This window comes from Balaenoptera borealis, assembly GCF_965194805.1.
Source record: "Balaenoptera borealis genome assembly, chromosome: 15".
NCBI lineage: Eukaryota > Metazoa > Chordata > Mammalia > Artiodactyla > Balaenopteridae > Balaenoptera > Balaenoptera borealis.
This window is the reverse complement of record NC_138871.1, coordinates 32,985,164-33,007,406: the sequence shown is the minus strand read 5'-3', so window position 1 is coordinate 33,007,406 and position 22,243 is coordinate 32,985,164. Positions and strand designations below refer to the sequence as shown.

General features: G+C 40.5%; 1 protein-coding gene across 3 annotated transcripts in view; it reads left to right on the top strand.

Moving 5' to 3' along the window:
• ANTXR1 (ANTXR cell adhesion molecule 1) overlaps positions 1 to 22,243 on the top strand; it is a 241,630-nt gene that overhangs the window by 9,917 nt on the left and 209,470 nt on the right. For all 3 annotated transcript variants that reach the window (XM_082356369.1, XM_082356371.1, XM_082356370.1), the window contains exons 2-3: positions 15,268 to 15,339; positions 19,696 to 19,767. In XM_082356369.1, coding sequence (XP_082212495.1) covers positions 15,268 to 15,339; positions 19,696 to 19,767 — 144 coding nt within the window. The remainder of the gene's footprint in view (positions 1 to 15,267; positions 15,340 to 19,695; positions 19,768 to 22,243) is intronic.

Below are 22,243 nucleotides of genomic sequence, written 5' to 3'. Positions count from 1 at the left end.
GGACTGCCTGGCTAGGGTAAGGAATACATCAATTCAATTTAGTATTTATCAAACTTTGCTAAATTTATCTTATTACAAAATGCCTATGACATGTCCCTGGCTCTCAAGGATTTCACAGTCTAGTAGAAGAAGCAAAGGGCTAGGAAAACAGACTTGGTGAAATAATGAATTTTGGTTAAGATAAGAGAGGCTTAGGAGACTTCCTAGAGAAGGTAACTTTGGATCCAGACCTTGAATGTTGAGCAGGATTTTGACAGGTGACAAAGTTAAAAAAAAAAAAAAAATTGATGACAAAGGGGCAATACAAGAAAGCAAAGTGGCACATACTCTTTGTGATATAAACATGACAGAGAGAGTGACAGGAAAAGAATCTGGAAAGAGTGGGGTTTTTCATATCAGCAGTAGGTTATGGGATTATGTCAGAGGATTGGGGAAAAAAGAACAAAAGAAATTGAGTACCTTTGTAGGGTGGAGCATCAGGACTTGATGAACCGTTGGCTGTGAGTGAATGGGAGAGGAAAGAGTTGTGAGGGGAAGGAGTAGGTTTCAGAAGGAAAAAGGAGTTTGGTGTGGACGAATTGAGTCTGAACATGTGGGACATTTGGGTGAAGGTGTTGAGTAGGCAGTTGGATTTATACCTTGGGAACTGAAAATAAAGACTTGAGTGTTGTTAGCCCAAGGGTGGTAGTTGAAAATATGGAGGGATAATAAATAATATGGAGATAATATCAAGATAACATCAGGATTAAAAAATGTCAAGAAGAGGTGGAGTTTAATGAAGAAAATGGCCAGGGTCCAATCTAGAGGAATTGCCAACAGGAATGTCTGGGCCAAAGAAGAAACTCCACTAACCAGAGCTGAGAGAAGTTACCCGAACAGTTGGAGGAGAAACAGGAAAGAACTCTTACCACTGAGGCAAGGAGAGAGAGAATTTCAGTGGAGGGGTGACCAACTAGATGTTTTTCCCCTAAAATCCATCTCTGTTCCTAGTCTTGGTGAACAACATCACCATAAATCCAACCACTTAAGTCAAAGATCTGAGAGTCTTTCTCATACTCTAAGGCCTGACAGTATCTGCTCCCACATCTCTGCCATTACCTTAGTTCAGGCCATTTCCCACCCAGTTCTCTGAAATGTTCTCTACATTGGTCTCTTTACCTCCTTTTTTTTTTTTTTTTTACCTTTCCCCCTACCCTATACTCTCGACACTGGTACCAAATTGATCTTTTTAGAACACAGATTTAATCTTGACATCATCTCCCCCAACCCTTCAACCTCTAAACACTTCCAAAATTCTTTCAGTATAAAATGTAAACTCCTTAGCGAGGTATCCAAGAGGCTTATTGCTCCGGCCACTATGTGTTTCCCTTAGCTTCATCTCCTACCACACCTCAGACCCTTGCAATGTCCAGGAAAACTGTGCTGTGCAGTTCCCTTAACTAACCCATGCTCTTTCTTGCCTTTAGCTGTAATGCCCTTTATCACCATTTCCATCTTTATATAGGTGATGCCCTCTTATCCTTTGAGATGATGACTGGCACTTGGTCCCCTCCCCTCACTAGTTGTGGGCTCCCTGTGGTACAGAAAATTAAGAACAGTCATCTCTTTACATCTCATCTTTATTCAAAATCCGTTCCTTGTTCAGGATCCCTCAACCCCATAACAACTCATAGCACATGATAAGCAGCAGAGAGGTCCATTATCAAAAGATGGAGAAGAAAACCCTTAGTGTGTGTCCTCTGAAGTCTCATTCAGGGGCCTTATCTTCTTTTCCTCAAACCCTGCTGCTCAACCATATACAGCTCATTCCTGTAGGAACCACCTAGAACACGGCCTTCCCAATACCTTTTGTCAAAAGATTATGTTCAGAATTATAGTCATCATTCCTTACATAAAAGATAATGCAAATACCAGGTTTATGGAAGTTATATAACAAAGAAGAGAAAAATGAATTATCCTAACTGTAACTATACACCAGTCACAATAATAAGCAATGTAAGGTAAAAGGAAATACAAGATACCATTGGACAGCCATAATCTAACCATAAATAAATGGATGACCCAGTACATTCCTGGACTGTGCTTGTCCCAATATAATTATTTTTTTTAAGATTTATTTTTTATTTATTTATTTTATTTTTGGCTACATCGGGTCTTAGTTGCGGCACACGGGATCTTCGTTGAGGCATGCGAGATCTTTCGTTGTGGTGCGTAGGCTTCTCTCTAGTTGTGGTGTGCGGGTTTTCTCTTCTCTAGTTGTGGCGCGCAGGCTCCAGGGCGCATGGTCTCTGTAGTTTGCGGCATGTGGACTCTCTAGTTATGGCCCACGAGCTCTGTAGTTGTGGTGCACAGACTTAGTTGCTCCATGGCATGTGGGATCTTAGTTCCCTGACCAGGGATCGAACCCAGTCCCCTGCATTAGAAGGCGTATTCTTTACCACTGGACCACAAGGGAAGTCTCCCAATGTAATTATTAGTGGCTTCCTAGTTTACTCTTGAAAGTGTTTCAGTTTGGATTTTAAATTATGTGGTCATCCTGATTATTGACCGTCATAAAAGACACTTTCAAAGGAAAAAGAGGAGAGGGTTGAAGGCCAAATGGGTGAATCCCCTTGTACACCTTATCCCATTAAATTGGGCAACCAGTTAGGGACTCCTGATTCCATTCAGGTACCCCGATTTTAAGCTGTCCCTGGCATCCCCACTCCCAAATTCCCATAACAATTTGTGGAACTTCTCCAGTACTTGTCCCTAACTAAACATTTAACGCTATGAATTGGAATTGTGTCTTTCCTGACCCGTCCACGGGGAGGCAGTGTTGCTCATGTGTTAAGAGCACAGGTTTCAACACCAGGAAAGAGACGTAGGAGAGTAGTGTTTGGACTAAGAGCGTAGACTCTAGGGTTAGAATTTGAATCCCAACCCTACCACTTAACTAGCTGTGTGTCCTTAAGCAAGTCACTTAATCTCTTTGTGAACTCAGTTTCCTCACCTGTGACAAGGGAGCTAATAGTATTATCACATAGGGTTGTTGTGCTCAGAGCTGAGTCCTATGCACACATAAGAAGTGTTCATTAAGTGCTAGCTATTATTATTAAATGGCAATGAATGTCTAGTGCTCAGCACAATGCCTGCTGCTTAGTAAGTACTCAATACATGTCGTGGTGTAATTACTAATCTTTATAGGTCCTAAAGGACTTACCAGGCATTAAAAACCATTTTGCTGAATCGATACATATTCTCTGTTGTATTTATGCATACTACAAATACACCCAGCAAGAAAGAACTGAGAAAGGTCCTATGCTTTAGCAGAAATAAAGGCACTGGTGACTTTTGGAAGTGCTGTTTCAGGGCACCATAAATGCAGAAATCAAGATTTAATGAGCTGCAGGGCTTACTCTGAGATGAGAAAGGAAAGAAAGTTTGTTGATGACTTCTGAGAAAGAAGCTGGACATGGACAGTTAGCTTCTCACTGCCTCTACCACCATCATCTAAAACTGCCCCATCCCCCAAAAGAGAAAGTCTTAAGTAGGCATCTGGGGGAAGCCTGCATCAGGTCCAACCACTGAGGACAGCAACGCTGACATGAAATACACTTGTAAGAAATTCCAGTAGAAACAAAGCAGATGGGTTGAGTTTGAAGGAGGTCAGCCGGGGTCTACTTTCAACTCTGTTGCCAAGTTAAAAAAACATGTAGAAGAAGATTATGGAGGAACCCCAAGAACAATCCCAAATCTGGAAGTGAGTTTGAAGTAAAGAGTGCGACATAAGGGGGATGAGAGGCATCTCCGTAGAGCCCTGCTGCCCTTGTACATCGGCATCACTCAGAGGCAGCTGCGCTGGACAGTCAAAGGGGAAACCAAGCCACTAAAGAGAGAGTGCGTGAACACCAGGCATCTTCGTGACAGTGATTCTGTCCAGTATTGCTGAATCCTCCCTGTAGATCTGGGCTTCCAGGGAAATGGCAGAGTTCTGTCTTTGATTATGTGGATGCAGCAGGGATCAGGAATGAGCACAGTGTGAACTTGGAGTAGACACCAGGCCAAAAAACCCGACATATGGCAAGCTGGAATTGGTGTAACCGTGTCCAAAACAAACCCACAAACCTTGCAAGGATTAGGTTCCTTCGTGAGAAGTGATGAGTTATTCCATTCCCTGCTCTCCCTTAATTGATGGAACAATAACATAAGCTTACTTTAGCCATTAAGACCAACTCCCTTCCCCCAGATTAAGTTCTTAGAGAAGTTTATAAGTGTGAAGACAATGCCATATATACATATATATATATATATATGTAGTATTGGGGAAGCAAATAGGAGACCCAGTTACACCTTCCCATATTGAAAGATGAAAATAGGGCCTACAAGATTTTACCAACTGAAAATAAGTGGTGAAAACAAAATTCCTGAGGTGGAAGAACATGTTTATGGAAAGAATTTTCAACAGCAAAAGACGTCAGTTTTAGTACCATATGTGTTATGATTTCAGTGAAGTTAAATAATAAATTTGTGAAACAGGTGATAAAATATGAAAAGAGAAGAAAAGGGATCTAGAACAGTTAAAGAATTATAAAGTAATATGGAAAAATGTAAAGTTATAAAGTCAACTCAGAAGCAGTAAAGGGCAGAACTGACAATGAAGAAAATAAAGGATGAAGGCATGTTTGAGAAATCCTCATACTTTGAATAGGAAATGAGTTATACAGAAGTGATGAGAGAGAAGATGATACATAATGAATGACAAAAATAGATATCCAATATATCAGATAATTTGGGTTGCTAAAAAATAGTCCAGAAGAAACATTCAAAACTTTGATAGAAGAGAACTTTCCTGATTAAAGAACAAAAACCTGAAAATGCAGATTGAATAGACTTATCAAGTAATAATCAAAATTAATTAAAAGAGATGAATACTTAAACATTTCCTGGTGAAAATTTTTAATTTCAAACACAAAAGAATTTTATGAATGGGAGAAGATACAGGTTACCTACAAAGGTTCTGCAACATTAAATGGTGGAGAACTTTGATGGATAAAGTTATGATCTAAAATGTTACACCTGTCAAGATGTCACTTACATGGGAAGAAAACAGAAAGACGTTTTCAAATACATATGGATTCTTCTAAAAAGGGGAGTAGGGATAATTTTCTTCAAGAAATTACCCAAAGAGTGAATCAAGGCTTAAAAAAAACTTTAAAATATAATAGTGATTATATAAAAGAAGTTGCAATGACCATCAAAGCCATTTAAACAAATATATGTCTCATTAGTATTTTCAGTAAATTTTGAGATATTACATCAACAAATAAGAGCAGTCTGTCATGAGAAAGGAACAGCTGAAAATAAGAAACTTTTGGAGAGAAAATATGCTGTTTCTGAATATTCAAGTTCATTGGAAACAATGACCACCACATTGAATATTGCAAAAGTAAATTCAGCTCATCAGAAGACAGTTTAAGAAACTTTTTCCAGAACTCAAGCAGAAAGAATACAGAGATTAAAATTATGAGACAAGAGATAAGTAATACAAAGGCTAGGAACATATATACATATATGTATATAGGCTAGGAACATATATATAAATATAAATTCTAGGAAAAGAGAACATAAGAGATGCAATAATAAAAGTCCATTTTCCTGAGCTGAAGAAAGAGTGAAGTCTTCAGATCTAGAGGACTTACCAAATACTCAGCCTAATTAATATGTTTAAAGGATCCAAATGTACACAATCTTAAATAAAAATTTAAAATATAAGAGTACACAGAAATGTCTACATTCTTCCAAAAAGGAAAATAAGAGGCATCTCATCTCCCACAAAATAAAAAACCAAAACTCAGAGTGGCATTAGACTTTTTTTTTTTAGTCTACAACATTAAATGCTCAAAAAACCTCAATAAAGTCTTGAGTGAAATGTGATATTTAAATTCCATTACTAGGTTTCCAAAGACATATAAAAATTCAAAATATATACCACCCGCATACCCTTATTGAAAAATATCACTTGAAAATATTGACATCAAAATGGACAATGTATTGGAAATAAAGGATATGAAAAAGACATGGTGTACCAGAAACAGAAGTTATGGTCCCAGAAAAGTTAATAAATCACAATACTGTTATCAATGAGGTTATACAGCAAAATATAAAACTTAAAGAATGGATTCTCAAAAGAGAAAGTGAAAGTAAATTTTTTATGCAGGATAGAAAAAAATTTCTCATATTACATTCACATATATCTCCCCAAAACTGTCGTTTACTTTTATCGAACTCCCAAACTCCTCCTCTTCATCCCAAGCCTACCTACTGTGTAGTAGGAGGGCTGGAAATACTTAAATTTTGAACCAAAGTGATAATAAGAGTCCAGTGTGGTGATTTTTAAAAATTCCTTTAGGTGAAATGTTCAGTGTTTGCGATTTTGCCCCTCCTCCCAACCTCCTCAGTAGAATCTAGACACTCGAGAGGGACTGATTTGCCCTTGGGGGTAAGTCCTTTGGTTTTGGACCAAGATGGTTTCATGGCAAGTCCTATCACATCTTCAAGGAAAAGAAAATTTCAATAAAGTTTAACTCTCCAGGAAATAGAAAAGATGAAGTTCCCCAATTTATTTTAGGAAGCTAGCATATATCTGATATCAATATCTACCAAAGATAACACATATAAAACTTCTGACCAAATTTGAATGAAAACTTTAAATCTGAAATCAAATATCATTAAAACATAACTAAAAGTACAGTAAAAGAGTAAAAACTTATTCTAGGAATGCAAGAGTGCTTTTACATTTAGGAAATGTATTAAAATAACACATTTATTTTGAATGCTGAAGATGAAAACCAAATTATTTTCTCAGTAGAATCTGAAAAGACATCTCTCTGAATACTTGTGTTCAAAGGATATAGAGGATATGAAAAATAATTAATGGGATTGAATTAATAAATATATTTTGAACTCTATGTCCCACAGAGAATAAGCTTTCATTTCAAATACCCATGAAATATTTATTAGGTAACAAAGAATGCCTCCATATATATCCCAAGGCATAACTTTTCCAGTCCACATTCTCAGCAATAAATAACAGGAAATGAATAGTGAAAGTACACTAAAGCTTCAGCTACCAGGAAAAGAAATATAGATTTTTATATTATCTTGTCATGAGGAAGACTGAAAGAAAGTGACTGTCTAGGACAGAGGTTAGCAAACTATGGCCTGCAGCCTGTTTTTCTAAATAAAATTGTGTTGTCATTTAGTTCATGTTCTGCCAATGGCTGCTTCTGTGCTACAACAGCAGAGTTGAGTAGTGGCCACAGAGACCATATGGCCCACAGAGCCTAAAATATTTACCATCTGGCCCTGTACAGAAAAAGTATGCTGACCCCTGGTCTAAGAAAACATTTGCACCCCAATAGAAAATGGGCAAAGGATACCGATGCCAGGGTCAGCTTCGTGGGCATGGGACCTGTGTGGTCACCCAGGGACCCGCACTTAGAAAGGTCCTGCCCTTAGTTTAATGCTCTGCTGTTGCCATCTTGAAATTCTTAATAATTTTTGAACAAGAGGCCCTGTGTTTTCATTTTGGATCCTACACATTATGTGGCTGGTCCTAACTGATCCACCATGTTTTAAAACAAAGAAAGACAAATAAATTGTAAATATGAAAAAAATCTGTGGCCTATTATTAAATACATTCAAATAAAAGCTATAATGAAAACTCATCTTCATTTATAAAACTTACAGATATTTGAGAAAGAGCTAATCCTGAGTGTGGGTGAGAAAACGAGCACTTCATACCTTGCTCCCGGGAGTTTAATAATCATGACAGCGGGGAGTGAGTTACAGTGGCCACCGTCTCAGGGTAGAAAAAAACTTACGCTCACTATACTCGAGTATAGAGAAAATAACCTGAAGCTGCTTTGCTTATCTTCAAAAGACCCTCCTGCTGGGTGCAGGTGTAGTGAGGAGAGGAGGCACCTTTCTTCCAAACGGGAAATCCTAGCCCAGTGCAAGAATTTAAACACTCAGTAAATGTAAATCTTTTCAGTCTTGCCCTGCCCCCACCTCTCTCACTCCTATGGCTCTGTGTTTGAGGGGGACTTATCGTGTCCTTGTGGCCTGCACGTGAAGAGGGGCTCTGAGTCTTCTGGCAGCCGCAGTACCATCCCTTGTCTTGTCATGGTCACCTGGTGTTCATCCACTGATTGCACTGGTGGCCCTCCTTTATCACATCTTAGTGTGCGTTTCAATTATGGGAAATACCTCTTGGACAGCTAACCAGTTTTCTGTTCTCGTAACAACAGCAACAACAACAGTTTTGTGTTGAATTTGCACCAAAAGTACCAATACTTGATATGAGAAAATGTCTCTAGGCTTTTCCTGGTGCGTGAGTGCGCCCGCGCGCACGTTAGAGAAGGCAAATTGGTGGAGGTGAAAGGAGTACGTGTTTTGCTCTGATATCTTTTTGATCATTCACAAGAAAAATACAGTTTACATCTTAACACAGTGTATGTGCGTTACTTACACATAGTTGACTAAACGTTTCACGTAGCATGACTTTCTGCTACGGTATGCAATATATCTGATGTTTCTATTCTATTTCATTTTTATTAACTGTTGGCAACATCCCACCAAACTGATTTCCCAAATCACTAATAGGTTGCATTCCACAGCTTGAAAGTCATTGTTGTCGTAGCCATCAGTGAGATGGACTAAAGGGGAAATTCCTCACACATCAGTACGGCGGGGCTGGGGTCTCCAGACGCAGACAGGAGCAGAGTGGGTAGCCCGTGTACTCAAAGTACAGTAGTGCTCAGTGGCTTGGTTTGGGTCTGCACTGGTATCTGACGAAATTGGAGTGGAGGCAAGGGTCGAGGTCAAGCTTTCTGAGCAGGAGGGAGGCTTGGCCATGACCCCAGTCAATCATAGGAGGACAAGGGCTGAAGGTCTGGGCTGGGTTTTGGGGTCCAGCCAGTTAGGGTGTAGGGGAGCCTAGGAGGCAGGAGAGGAGGGCCAAGGAAGAAGTGGGGGAGTGGGATGGCGGTGAGATGGGGGGATACAGATGAACATGGGGCCAGAACTAATTGCTGGTCCTGCTTAGTTGCGCCTGAGGCTGCCATACCTTCCCAGGATTAGCTGGGGACCTGGGTGGGGTCACTGAGGAGATGAATGACTTCAGCCGGGTGGGGCTAAGGAAAAGCAGGACCTGACAGTTTTATCATTTCCACCCTTACCGCGACTCTGCTCTTCCAGAATTAAAAGATTCCTGGGTGATGGTTCCAACTGCGAGCTCTTTTTTCCCCTTTCGTTTTACCCTAACCCGTGCAAAGGGTGAGAGGGGACAATTTTAACTCAATTTGGCCCACTTGCTTCTTTCTGACTGGTTGTATCTGTGGTTAATGGAAAGAGCATGTGTTTTCTAAGGAGCTTAACCACAGGGAGGTTTGGAAACTCACATAAACACAAAAGAATGTGTTTCAGAAACAAATCAAAATGAGACTCAGTGTTCTTATTTTGCTCTTACTCTTTGCATATCAAACCCTTGGAAATAACTGAGCAATAATCTGAGGGCCATGCGAGGTTTCACGCAAAACCCCTCACTGGGAACACACAGTGAATGCACTGTCACAAAATGTATTGACTTCTTATCATGTTCCAGACACTGGAGAGGGCGTAGAAAAACAAAAATAGCTAAGGAGCTCTGGAGCTGCCCCCAGCAGTTACCTTCTCGTGGGACTGGTGGCTTTGCCTCCTGATGGTCTGGGGAGCCCTTCTCAAAGCCAAGTCAGGAGGTGGTGTGAAGAGGGGTTGACTCTGATTTTGAGTGGACCCGAGTGTATTGAGTGAATCTTTAAGCACAGAACTCTGTAGGGCTGTAATGAAGCAGAATTCCTGGGAGGCTACTTGAATACCAAATTTTGCTGAGATTTATACTTGTGGAACCAAGGCATGAAATCCCAAGAAGAGCCTGAATCCTCCACACCATCTTGATACCCAGTTGGCCCATGGAAATCTTCAGGGGCTAGAATTGCATTTGAGCTAGGATTTAATTGAGTCAAATAGCTGGGACATTTCACATCCACTGACTTCTAAAACATGTATATTTCAACTCTTTGACAATAGTTAGTCAGCAATTGTGTGTTAAAAGCAATTAAAAAAAATAAAAACAAGACAAAACAATCCACAGCAGAGTTCAATGGAATCTTTCCCAGTAATACTTATATTTGGGCTAGGAAGGAGTTTTTATTTCCACCCTGGGGCTTCAGTAACAATGGCTGGGTGAGCCATTACTAAAGAGAACATTGGGGGTCCATAGCTGGGATTTTAAGATCAGTAATTCTTAAACAGGTTGGCATGATAAATGAGATATTTTACACATTATAAGGTGGAGATAAGCTGCCACTTCCCCAACCAACACCCTACTTCTCCTGGCTATGACCAGGAGTCCACTTATGTCCTCAGGGTTGAAAAGAAGCCAAGGTCTGAACATGGACACACCACCCTGGGTTGATTATTCTGGGAGTAGCTACTAGATCAGATTCCAAACCAGAAAATCAGTTTACAAGGCAAAGTGTGGGTAAGACACGCACGTTTTAACAGAAAGTCCAAACAAAATTAAAGACCCAGCATATCTATCCCCATGAGAGAAGGGCAGGAGTCTGGTTCGAGTCTTAGTGGGTAGTTTCCAGACCCCCCATGGTTGGAGTAGTTAAGAGTTCAGAGTTAGGAGTCCATCTGTGGTCACTGGGTGGTGGTGAGGCAAGGAAGAGGACCATGGCACCAGTCAGGCAAGCCCCTTGCTCCTGGGGACGTCCAACATGCTCACCTCCATGCTAAAACCAGAAGCAGCTGCCACGGGACTCTTTCCTTCTCTAAGAGGCGATTTGATCTTGGGGTAGGATTGGGGTAGGACAGAACGTGCATGTGTGGGTTAAGAAGCTCAGTCATGAAAACTAGAAGGATTCCAAGGTGCAGCTCTACATAACCCCATATTCCTCTGCCACTTTCGTAGCTGAGGCCCCTTGGGGTCCCATGGTAACCCAAGAGAAGACAAAACCAGTTTTGTTCCCAGAATCTTAGAAGGTTATGTTTACCCTCAGTGCTTGAGGGAATAGGCTATGTACATCTCAAGCGTGTCACAAAGACTGTATATTTTGGTCCAGGCTTATATAATTGTGTCAAGAATGGTCATGTGTAAATAGGAAACAACAAACCGCAACAGTAACAGGACAATTATTAGTAGAGCTGGGATGGGAGAAGCAAACCTGTCAATATCTCCTTCCCTCTCATTTTATCTTAAGGGCCTCATTTTATTTTCTTCCTGAGAAAATAGAGCACCTGTCAATTGGCAAGAAAGTGTTCCAGATAGCTTTAGACTTTTTTCTTAACACTCCAGGATATTTCTTGGATCTTTCCCTATATCTAGCATCAAGAAATCAGATGAATACCAATATTGTCTGAATTTTACATGTCAGTCAGACAGAAGAATAGTGAAAATGAAATGCTTTAAGCCAAAAGAAAATGTAAATGAACATTGGACGACCCTTTTTAATAAGTAAAGGAACGCCAATGATTTGTGGCCAATCCTTGAAAACAAAGAAAGAAACTCAAAAAGGATTTACTTGAAACCCCTGCTCCTTTAGCAGACAACCAAAAACAGAGCCCCCAATTCTCGTTCAAGTCCCTGTTTCACCTCTACTTTGCCTCCCCTCCCAGTTTAATTCCCTCACTACAGGACTTCTCTACCGATGAGAAAACCAAACATGGAATAGAGGAGCTGCGGAGATTCCTCTCTAATCAGAGGTGTCTTACCCTACCCCTCAGGAACCAAAATTTCAGATAGTGCTTGTTTGGGTGATATGGACCAAAACACAGCGTTGTATTTCAGAAGTGGGCACAGACAATCAGTGTTCAAGGAAATCTCTTGATTCCAGTGGAAAGGAGTTGTAGAATTCTAACTGGACCAGCAGTCACATAGTGCCTCTTCTGAAGCACATATACAGCATTGGGCCAGATCTGCCAGAGCCCTCACTAGGATCCGCAGGACCAGAGCATCTACCCCATAGCTGAAGAAGAGGAGCCAGGACCAGTCTTTGAGATTTGAAATATACAATGGAAGCTTGTCCAGGAGGATGGCTGGGATTCTAATAAAAGGCTTTCCAAAGCTTTAAAAGCGCAGGGCTGGGATATGCTGTTCTGGTGAGCTTTGGGGAGACCCCCAGCTCGCATTAAGCTCAGACATCTACTGTTGATGATTAGGTAGGCCCATTCATCAAGGAGCTGTGCTCTAGAATCCTTGATCCACTTGGGAAGGCTCCTCAGGTTCACATAGGATCACAGGAATTGGCTGGAGCCGTCTGAGTCTCAGGCCCACAGTGTTCATCCAAATGAGACCGGAAGAGGTGCTGTCCAGCTGGCAAAAGATCAGGAGGCATCCATGAGCAATAGAAACTTCTCCCCACGCTCTTCTTCCTTCCATCCAACAAACAGGTAGATGCTGGAGAGGCAAATATCCTTAAGGCCCTCACAAGGGGAGCTGGAAAAAAAAGTGATTGCAACCCGGTATCAGAGGATGGTGACTGAGAGATGTACACGGTGCCCTGAGAGCCTGGGACAGGAGCAATGAGCCCCATCTGTGTTGGTCAAAGGCAACAGGCAGAGACCAAGTTGCGTCTTACAGAATGAGTAGGAGTTTGCCAGTGTGGACATTGCGTGTCCCAAGCAGATGGAATGTATAAAGGCTGAGAAACTGGAATAGAAAAGTTTACTGGAAAAGGTTTATTTTTGATAAAAGAGCCCCTGCCCCCTTCTCTCCCTGATCCCTTTCCCCATCTCCCCAACTCCTCACCCCTCTACCCTGTGGGCTTTATGCTGCTGCCCCCTGAAACTGCTTGCTCTTCCCCAAACAATTGTTTAAAAAAGCATTTCTATATTTATCAGAAGAGTTGAATGTTTTTTCAAATGCTGACTTACCATCCTTCAGGGGATTGCCTGTTCTGATCCTTTGTCTATTTTTCTGTTGTTTGCCTTGTTAATATTTACTTGTACCAACTATTTTATATATCTTGGACAGTAATCTTTTGCCTTTTTTATTTATTGCAGACATCTTCTCTCACTCCCTTTTTTTTTTTTTATCTTTGTTTTATTTGGCTGTGTTGGGTCTTAGTTGCGGCATGCAGGATCTTTCATTGTGGCTGCACGGGCTTATCTCTAGTGGCAGTGCACTAGAGAGGCTCAGTTGCCCCACGGCATGTGGGATGTTAGTTCCCCCATGAGGGATTGAACCCGCATCCCCTGTTCCTGAAGGTGGATTCTTAACCACTGGGCCACCAGGGAAGTCCTTCTCACTCTCTTCTTGTCTTTGTTTGTGGTATCTTTTGTCATCCAGAATTTTAGACCCTTCAGATAGTCAAAATTATTCTTTTCTTAAAAAACAATTCCTACTTTTTGTATCTGGTTGAAGAAACCCTTCACTAACATGATGACGTAAAAATCTCCTTCTATAATTCACGCAATGGATTGAAAGTTGTGTTTTTCCCATTAGGTTTTAATACATCCAGGGTGACATTTGGTATGAGATAGTGATCTGATTGGTTGTTTCCAACTATAAATCCCTTGTCACAGCATCACTTATGGAAGGGTTCATTCTCCCTCCCCAGTTTGAATCACTGCTTTCACTGTATAGAGAGACCTCACATACATCGAAGTGTGGGCTCTCCATTTTACTCCATTCCTTCTACTGTTCTATATCATGCCCATAGGGCCACTATATGTGATAGGGCAAACTTTCCAACTTTGTTTTTTTTCATTATTGCCTTGATTACTTTTAGAACTGTAATCTTCATTTCATTTTTGGAGTCAGTTTTTGAGTTTAACACAACTTCCTTTCAGAATTTTTCCTAGAATTGAAGTTATAGATTAACTTGAGGAACATGAGATATCCTTATGATACGGAATCTTTCAGTGCATGACCGTAACATATTGTATCACTTCTGCTCAGATCAGCCAGACATATCATTTCTGGATATGGGGCAGAAGAAAATAAATTTTCCTCATAGAGATGGAATACACTCAACCAGAATGAGAATTCCTAAAGATATTGTATCATGAAAAGGAAGGCCTAAAATCTACTTTGCCCAAATTCATCTTAAATTTCTATAAAATAGTCTGAAACAAAGACAAAATAATAATAACTCTCTAGAAGTTAAAATTAAGATAAATGAGTGCATAAAAAATAAAAGTAATCTGAAAACAGTGGGAAATGTTTGCAGTACAAAATGTCAGAGTCAAAGGAGCAAACTCTAACCTCAAGAATTGTTAGAATGACAGGCAGAAATGCAAGGCTCAGCTGAAATAGATCCTTAAGTGAAAGGAAAGAACATCAAAGCTACAGAAGAGTGGGTTAGAATAGAAAAACTTACTATGAAGTCAATGCAACAGATTGAAGTACGAGCACTATGAAAAATACTTAGAAGCTGAACTGAAGCAGTCGTAAGTCGTATCAGTGAAACAGAAGTCAACCTTGGGAAATAAAGAAGCCCCCTTCCAAATCTAAAATGCTATGATCCCATCTGTCTTAGAGAAAGTTTCTCTCTTTTTTCAGTAAAGTTTCCCCCTTTTTATTAAAGAAAGGCTGTATCATTTTTCTTCTTTTATTTATTAGTATGACTAGTTGTATTAGATATCCTTAAATGTTGAACTATCAATACATTCCTGAAATAAATACCAATTAATTAATTAGTATTCTTTTGGATTCCTGCTGGATTCATTTTGCTAATATTTTATATACAGATTTTTGAATCTGTATTTACCAATGAATTTGGACTCTTCTTTTTTGAGGAGGGGGATTTGTTTATCTTTGTCTATTTGGGCATCTAGTTTGTGCTAATTTCATTTAAATGAATTGGAATCATTTTTCTTCTCTCATCAGAGCAATAATTTAAAGAGCACAAAAATAACTGTTTCTTAAAGATTTGAAACTAACCTGTGAATCTGGTTGGGCCCAGGGTTTTTTTGTTTTGTTTTGTTTTGTTTTTAGCGTGTGAGTGTGTGGAATGGGGTGGGAAGGAGTAGGAGGTGGAGTGAAGGGAGTTCTTTACCAAAATTTCTCAGAATTCTAACATTAAGTCTAAGCATCCTTTTAAATAATTTACAAAGTTATGGAAATTTCAGATAATGAGCCCAGTTAGAGGATAGGTCAAAAGTAAAATAATAGACTATGTGACACAAGGTAAAGACAAATGAACACCTGATTAAGTCACATCTGTTTTATTTTCCTAGATCAGGAAGTGTGCTGCACCACTGGAATGAAATCTATTACTTCGTGGAACAGTTGGCTCATAAATTCATCAGGTGAGACACATAATGAGTAGTTCTCTGTCATGAGTAAAACCAGCCTGTTTGCTATTCTACTAATTACTAACCACTTTGGGGATGCTTTTTGACAAAGGTAGACTCTCAGATCTTATAACAGAGACTTGACTTTGTTTTCATCTTTGTCGCATGTTAGAATAACTTTTGACTTCGTGTTTTCAAGAGGACCCTGATTTGGTTATAAGACCAACATTTTAATTTTCTCCCTCTCTTGTCAAATAATATCCTTCTAGAAGGATCGTTAACATTTTCTTTCACGGTGCATCATGCTGGGGCAATTGGCTCATGCTGGCTGGACCCGTGTGTAGAGGCTGTAGGGTGTAAGGTAACCATCTCATCCCAGTTTGCCCAGGACTTTCTCGGTTTTAGCACTGAAAGTTTCACATCTTGGGAACTCTCCTCAGTCCTGGGCAAACCGCCATGGTTGGCCAGCCTGGCTATATGCCTTATCAGGTAGAATCCTCTGAGCATTCTTGACACCACTTTCCAAGGAAGGACAATGCAGTTTTGAACATTGTCACTATACACATTGCGGGGGCCTTGGAGGTCCTACTTTCCAATAAGTATAGACACCCACTAGTAAAAGAAAGGAGGTCATTTCACCCTCCTTGCGTGCAACCTCCAAAGGACAACACAACTGTGACAGCATTAACGGATATGCTTGAAGCCAATTGTCAAGGTCTTTGGTAAAATTGTTCTGATCATTGTAAATTTGAAAGCAGCTCCAACCCTGCTTGATGGCCTCTGTAGAGTCCTCCAGCTGATGTGAGTAACCATATACTTCCTCTTTGAATATGTTGTTGTTTTTTTTTAATCTCAGAAGACAAGTTGTCCTCTGAGACCAGGGTAATGACAAATGTGTTCCCTGCAAATTCACTTACTGGTCTCAACATGTACCCACTTGCTTGATTGGAGGGAGAGAGTTAAGAGGCGTCCTCTCCATTATGCCAAAAATTGGAAACTACAGCAGGAAGCATCTACACCCAGATGAAGGGAGAAAACAGAGGCTGGGAGGAGACAGGCGGGAAAAGTAGAGGAAAAGAAGAGAGGCAAATACATGGATGGTATTAAAAGCAAAGTTAAGAGAATTGTACAAGCTTAGAATTGAAAGGAACAACTTCCCAAGCTATCTTCCGAGGCATTCACTGCTGCCTTTTGAGGCAAACAACCCAATAGTTGGATAATTCCAGTTTCCATAAGAGTCTTTTTTTTCATTGACCCATAATGTCCTTTCCTACACTCTCATCCATCTGGAGTGATATAAAACAAATCTGCCTCCAGACACTTGAGAATATCTGCTATGTCTCTCTTTCCTCTAATGGTTTTCTGTTCCTTCTAAAGCAGAGGAGTCTCCTGGAAAAGGCTTTGAAGTTAGGCAGATGTGGATTTGCATCCAAGCTCCGTGGGGCAACCATAGAAATTTACTTACCTTGGTTGAGCCCTAGTTTGCATGTGAAAATTATACGAGAAAACATGTGCAAAGCAACTAGCCCAGCACCTGGCTAAGTGTGCAAAGCAACTAGCCCAGCACCTGGCTAAGAGTGAGCACGTGACACTTCTCTTCCCCAGTTCCTTCAGAAACTCCAGACACTTTGCTATTTTAGATTCAAAGACGTTAGAGGTAGGAGTTGGGGGAACTAAGAGAGCACTTAATCCAGTCCTCCTCGTTTTATAGACAAAGAAACTGAGGACCAGAGTAGTTGACATGGCCACGAGGCACTTTCCTTTAATTGTCTTTAATTGTCTCCTCTGGCCCTCTTTGGCTATGGACCCTCCTCAAAGTGTGGCACCAAGACACTACTGCCATGCAAACTCCAAGAGGAGGGTCTGTCTTTTGTTGCCTGCTTCAGCCCCAGGGCCTATAGTAGTGCCTGGCACATGATACCTGCTCAATCAGTAATATAACTTTTCACCATTTTCTTGAAGCCCCCAACCTGAACCTCACACCCATCACTCTCAGCAAAGAACTTCACCTCCTATTTCACCAAGAGCCCAGAGAACAGCAAGCAAGGGATTACCTCCTATTCCAATCCTCCTCTTAAAAGATGGATGCATGCCCTTCCCATCGTCTCTGAGATTCAAGTATCCCTCCTATTTAAAGCCTGTCCTTCCATTTTAGTCCATTTTATCCCATTGTCTCCAATATCCCCCAGGTCTTTGTTTCTCTCTTGTATTTTTCTCTACCTTTCCTCTGGCTCCATTTCCACTATCAATAGACATAACCTCATCTGAAAAAAACAGTGAATTTCCTGATCATGTCTTCCTATAGATGCTACCTTAATTCTTTACCAGTTTCTCACTCAAATAAATATCTTTAAAGACTCACCATCTCCATATCCTTACTTCTCATTCATTCCTTAACCCACTCCCATCTGGCCTTCATCCCCACCCTCGACCTGCTTGCTCTCACCAAATTCCCTAAGTGATGCCCTAGAGGACAAATCCATTGACAGCCATGTAGTCCTTGTTCTGCTGGATAGAGGACCTTCATTGGATTCAGATTTATCTCTCCTTAAAATTCCTCCGCTGGCTTCTGGCTCTCCTTTCATCCCCTGCCCGGAGCCAGGCCTTTAAATGTTGGTGTTGGTTCTGGTTTGGCTCCCTTCCCTTCTCCCTGCTGATACTCTGAACAATTTTACTCACATCAGTGTGCTGAGAACTCCCAAATTATGTCTCCAGCCCAGATTCATATACCAATTACCCCTTGGAGACCTACATTTCCCGCATTTCAAATTCATTCTTTCCAGAGCTTAACTCTATATAAGGGAGGAAGTATAACGTAGTGGTTAAGAGCCCAAGTTCTAGAATCAGAATGCTTGGTTTTAAGCCCTAGGTCTACCACTCTCCCACTGTGTGACTTTGGGAAAATTATTTTATCTTTCAGGGTCTCAATTTCCTTTCATGGAAAATATGAATAATAATAATAATGATCTCATAAAGTTGTTACAAGTTTAATGAAATAATACATGCAAATCACTTACAGTAGTGCTTGGCACATAGTAAGTACTTGATAAGGTTGGCCATTATTATATTATCATGATAATTATGATTTTTATTATCATTTCTGATGTGGTGTCCTCCTGGCCCAGCACTAGTGAGGTAGTAAAAGGCAGCATGGTGCCATGGATAGAGAACCCAGGTCTTTTTCAAAAGGCCAATTTCAATTCACCAGGTGTTGCTTGGGCTCCTACCAAGTATTACACACCATGCTAAAGGGTTTCCGAAGATGCATCAGACATACAGTAATGGATGTAGACTTTATCTTGGATGCATTAGGAGCCATTGGAGGTTTGATAGCAGATGAGTGACAAGATCTGATTTATATTTTAGGAAAATAATCCTGGAAGCAGTGTGAGGAATGAGTTGGAGCAAGGAATGATGATAGGCAAGGTCACCAGCTGGGAAACAATGACTGTTGTCAGGAAAAGGGGGAAGGTTTGGGGAGACATTTTAGGAAGTGGGAAATATAAGATTTGGGGCCAGGTCAGGTATGGGAGGTTACTGCATCATGAAGAAATAGGTTGATGCTATGAAGGGTGAACCATCTGGCTACTTAGAGAGAGCCCCAAAGGATGGCATTCCAATGGTGAATCCACTGTAGTCTGACAGTCTATCTTGCAGACCGAAAAAGACGTTTGTCCTCAGCTGAGAGTTGATCTATCTCTCAGAGTGTGGATTTCACATTGGCAAAGCTTCCAAGTACCGCCATATAAAAACCATGCCGATGTATTCATTAATCATGAGAAGTTTAACTACCAAATAGAATAGGTAGTCTTGTGGCCCATCAGCACATGCTTTCCTTATAGGGTAACCTCCTTGGGAAGCCAAATAGAAATTAAAAGTTGATGGTGATTCTACTTTCAGAGTAAAATGAACTTATAATCTTAATGGCTAATGGCATCAAGCTGCCATTGCCTGAGACACCCTGTTCAGTAGAGGATACACCAGACTACAGTAGAGACACTATCAAATGTTGTCTGTTGGGATCTTGATTTCTATAAACAGCATGCAAACCAGTCTTCTAGGGGCACACTTCAGACAGAGCAGAGGAAAGTGATGAATCTTAGCTTTCTTACTTGTGACCCACACTCACTGAGTGGTGGTCAAATCAGAAGCAGCCTCCAGGAGGACAAAGTGGGTCTTCTCTTTGGTCCACAGCTTCAAGTCAGCTGCTGGCTGACTACTTGCAACACCAGCTGTGAAGGTGCCCTTTGGGTTGAAGGTTGGCAGCTCTGGCGGCCATAATATAAAGAGAAGAAGAGGGGGGAAGCCTGGAAGGGAATGGCATTCCACAGTCTCTCTTTCTGCCCTAATAGAATTGCTTTTCCTTTCCAGTCCACAGCTAAGAATGTCCTTTATTGTCTTCTCTACTCAAGGAACAACCCTAATGAAGCTAACAGAAGACAGGTAAGGATGTTCCCCATCCCTATCATTACAAAACCCATCTTTTCTTGAGTAGTTCTGATATTTGTGCCCCACTGCCAGCTTTGACCTGGCAGTGATTTTAATTGAATAGTTCTCTCTTTTGACTTATGCCTTGAACTTTGCGCATTGACCCATCTGTTAATTTACTCTGCGATGACTTTGATAGAATTTCCTTATGTCAGTGAAATTTTATAAATGACTAAATCACATTAAGGTAAATCTTACCTTTCATTGGTGACTCAGTCCGCTAACTTGGAGCAAAATGTTAGCAAACCAAATTCTTGAGGGAATATATTTTCTTTTATTTAAATTAGATTTTATTTTGTGGATTAAGCATTCAGAGATATAATAAGTGTGCTACGAGAGAAGTAAGAACTTGAAATATTATCATCCATAATGACTAAGGCAGCAAATAGAAAGGGAGGGTTTATGGCATTACAAAATTAAAAGAAATTTGAATCAGGTATGGGAAAATGTTGTTGACAGAAAAAGATTAGTTAGACCTAGCTTAACAAAAACATTAGTTGGGGTTTTACCACTTGCAGATGAAAATTAGCAGTAACAGAGACATGTCATTTATTCACAGCTAGGATGGTATATTGGAGATGACACTTTTCCTGAGTTAATGATGCTTTGTCCACTTTTTAAAAAGTGGTATGGTCCACATGAGAGAGGTCCCAGGGCGGGGCACACGTGGGACTATTGGCCAACTTATGTGGACATGATGGGGAAAAGAAGGGAAGAATGGCAAGTACAGGGAGGGCAGGAAGACTTTATTCTGTGCGATTCTTCTAGAAATGAGAATAGGGCTAACAGGATGGAGTAAGGTTTTCTGGAATTGGCACTCACACAGCACATCTGAGCTAGTCCCCATTTTTCTCCATGTCTTTGTTCCCCATCTGTAACAAAAAGAGCACTTAACGTATGGAAGTTTTCAAGTCCTGTTACTCCTTCAACAGTATCTAATATATGCACGCGTGCCATTTGAGATGCACTGAAACCCCATTTTTAAAACAAGGGTTTCTTATTCCTTATTAACAGAAGGAGAAACTGAGACCTTGTCATGTTCCTAAGGATACCAAGCAGAATCCACTCGAGATGCAGGTTGCACATTCTTTCCACTCCACCTGCTGTTAAACAGAGACTCATGAAGCCCAAGAAGCCTGTGTGACTTCCCTTCAGTATTGGCCAAGGATTTTTTTTTAAGATCCTCTATACACACATTTATTTGCTACTGAAAATTGAAACAGAACATCAAAAATTCCTTTTACAATTCAACACGCTGTTCTAACAATACTCTGGCCAAGACACCCAACCGTTTTCTTTACATTCCTTCCACACAAGTTAATTTGTTTCAAATTCTTGATATTGGGTTTCTTCTTACAGTGGACTTAAGGCTCATAAAACAGGCGATACCTGAGACCTATTAGCGCTTCTTTGTGTCAAATCAAAGTGGAACTAAAGTATATTCAAGTCATCCAGATGCAAGCTACATAGATTCCTTATAAGTTACCTGTATTAAGGTAGAAAAGAGATGCAAGAAAAAAGACATCACAGAACTTATAATACAGGTTATCAAAATATTGGTGCACAATCTTTTCCAAGCTGCTTCATAATGATCCTAAAATTACAAGCAAGAAAAATTTGTACAAGAATAAGGTTTATGGCCCATCCGACTGTGTGTCATAATTTCTGTAATATTTATTGTCGTAATTTTCTCATAATTATCCTCATAAGGATCTCTATGAAACAGGCAATAACGACAGCTATATCTAAATCTTTTCACTCTTGATTGAGTCTCAACGTCCTTTTACCGTGGTTCTCTTTGAGAGTCAGACAGAGGAAGTCTGACTATTTTTAATATATTGAATCATCCTTTCCATCCTTTCTCTCCGAGCAGTTAACAATGTCCTCACCCCTCTCCTATAAGGTCAAGGATTTTAAGAAGCTCTGAGACAATGTCTCTAGCCTATGGACTACATGCAAGACTCCTAATCTCTCTCAGTCTTTATATATGATAATATCTCAGTCATAATTTGCAGAGATGTCTTTTCTTCGGAGAAAACTCCTCTCTCACCCATTCTTCACATCCTCCTACAACACAAGGCTCCCTAGTGCTGCTTCATGCTGATTCCACTCGCTCTGCACCTAAGAGTTTGGCAAGAGACCAAGTTCACACATCCCCTGTGGATATTTTGTGTGCTACTGCTCGCAGCCTCTGGGAAGTTGGAGAGGTGGAGGGAAGTCACAGATTTATAAACACTAGTAGAACATCGAGTCTTTCAGACCCATTTTGGTTATGCTAGTTCAAATTAGTCATCTGAATCCTACTTTGAATCTAGTTTTTTGTACCTTAACTTCACTGCTCCTAGTATCCCATGCCAAGGAGAAGACTGGGATTGGAATCTCTACTTTGCTGGGAGCAGCATTTAATAATTAAGGGATGAATACGCATCAA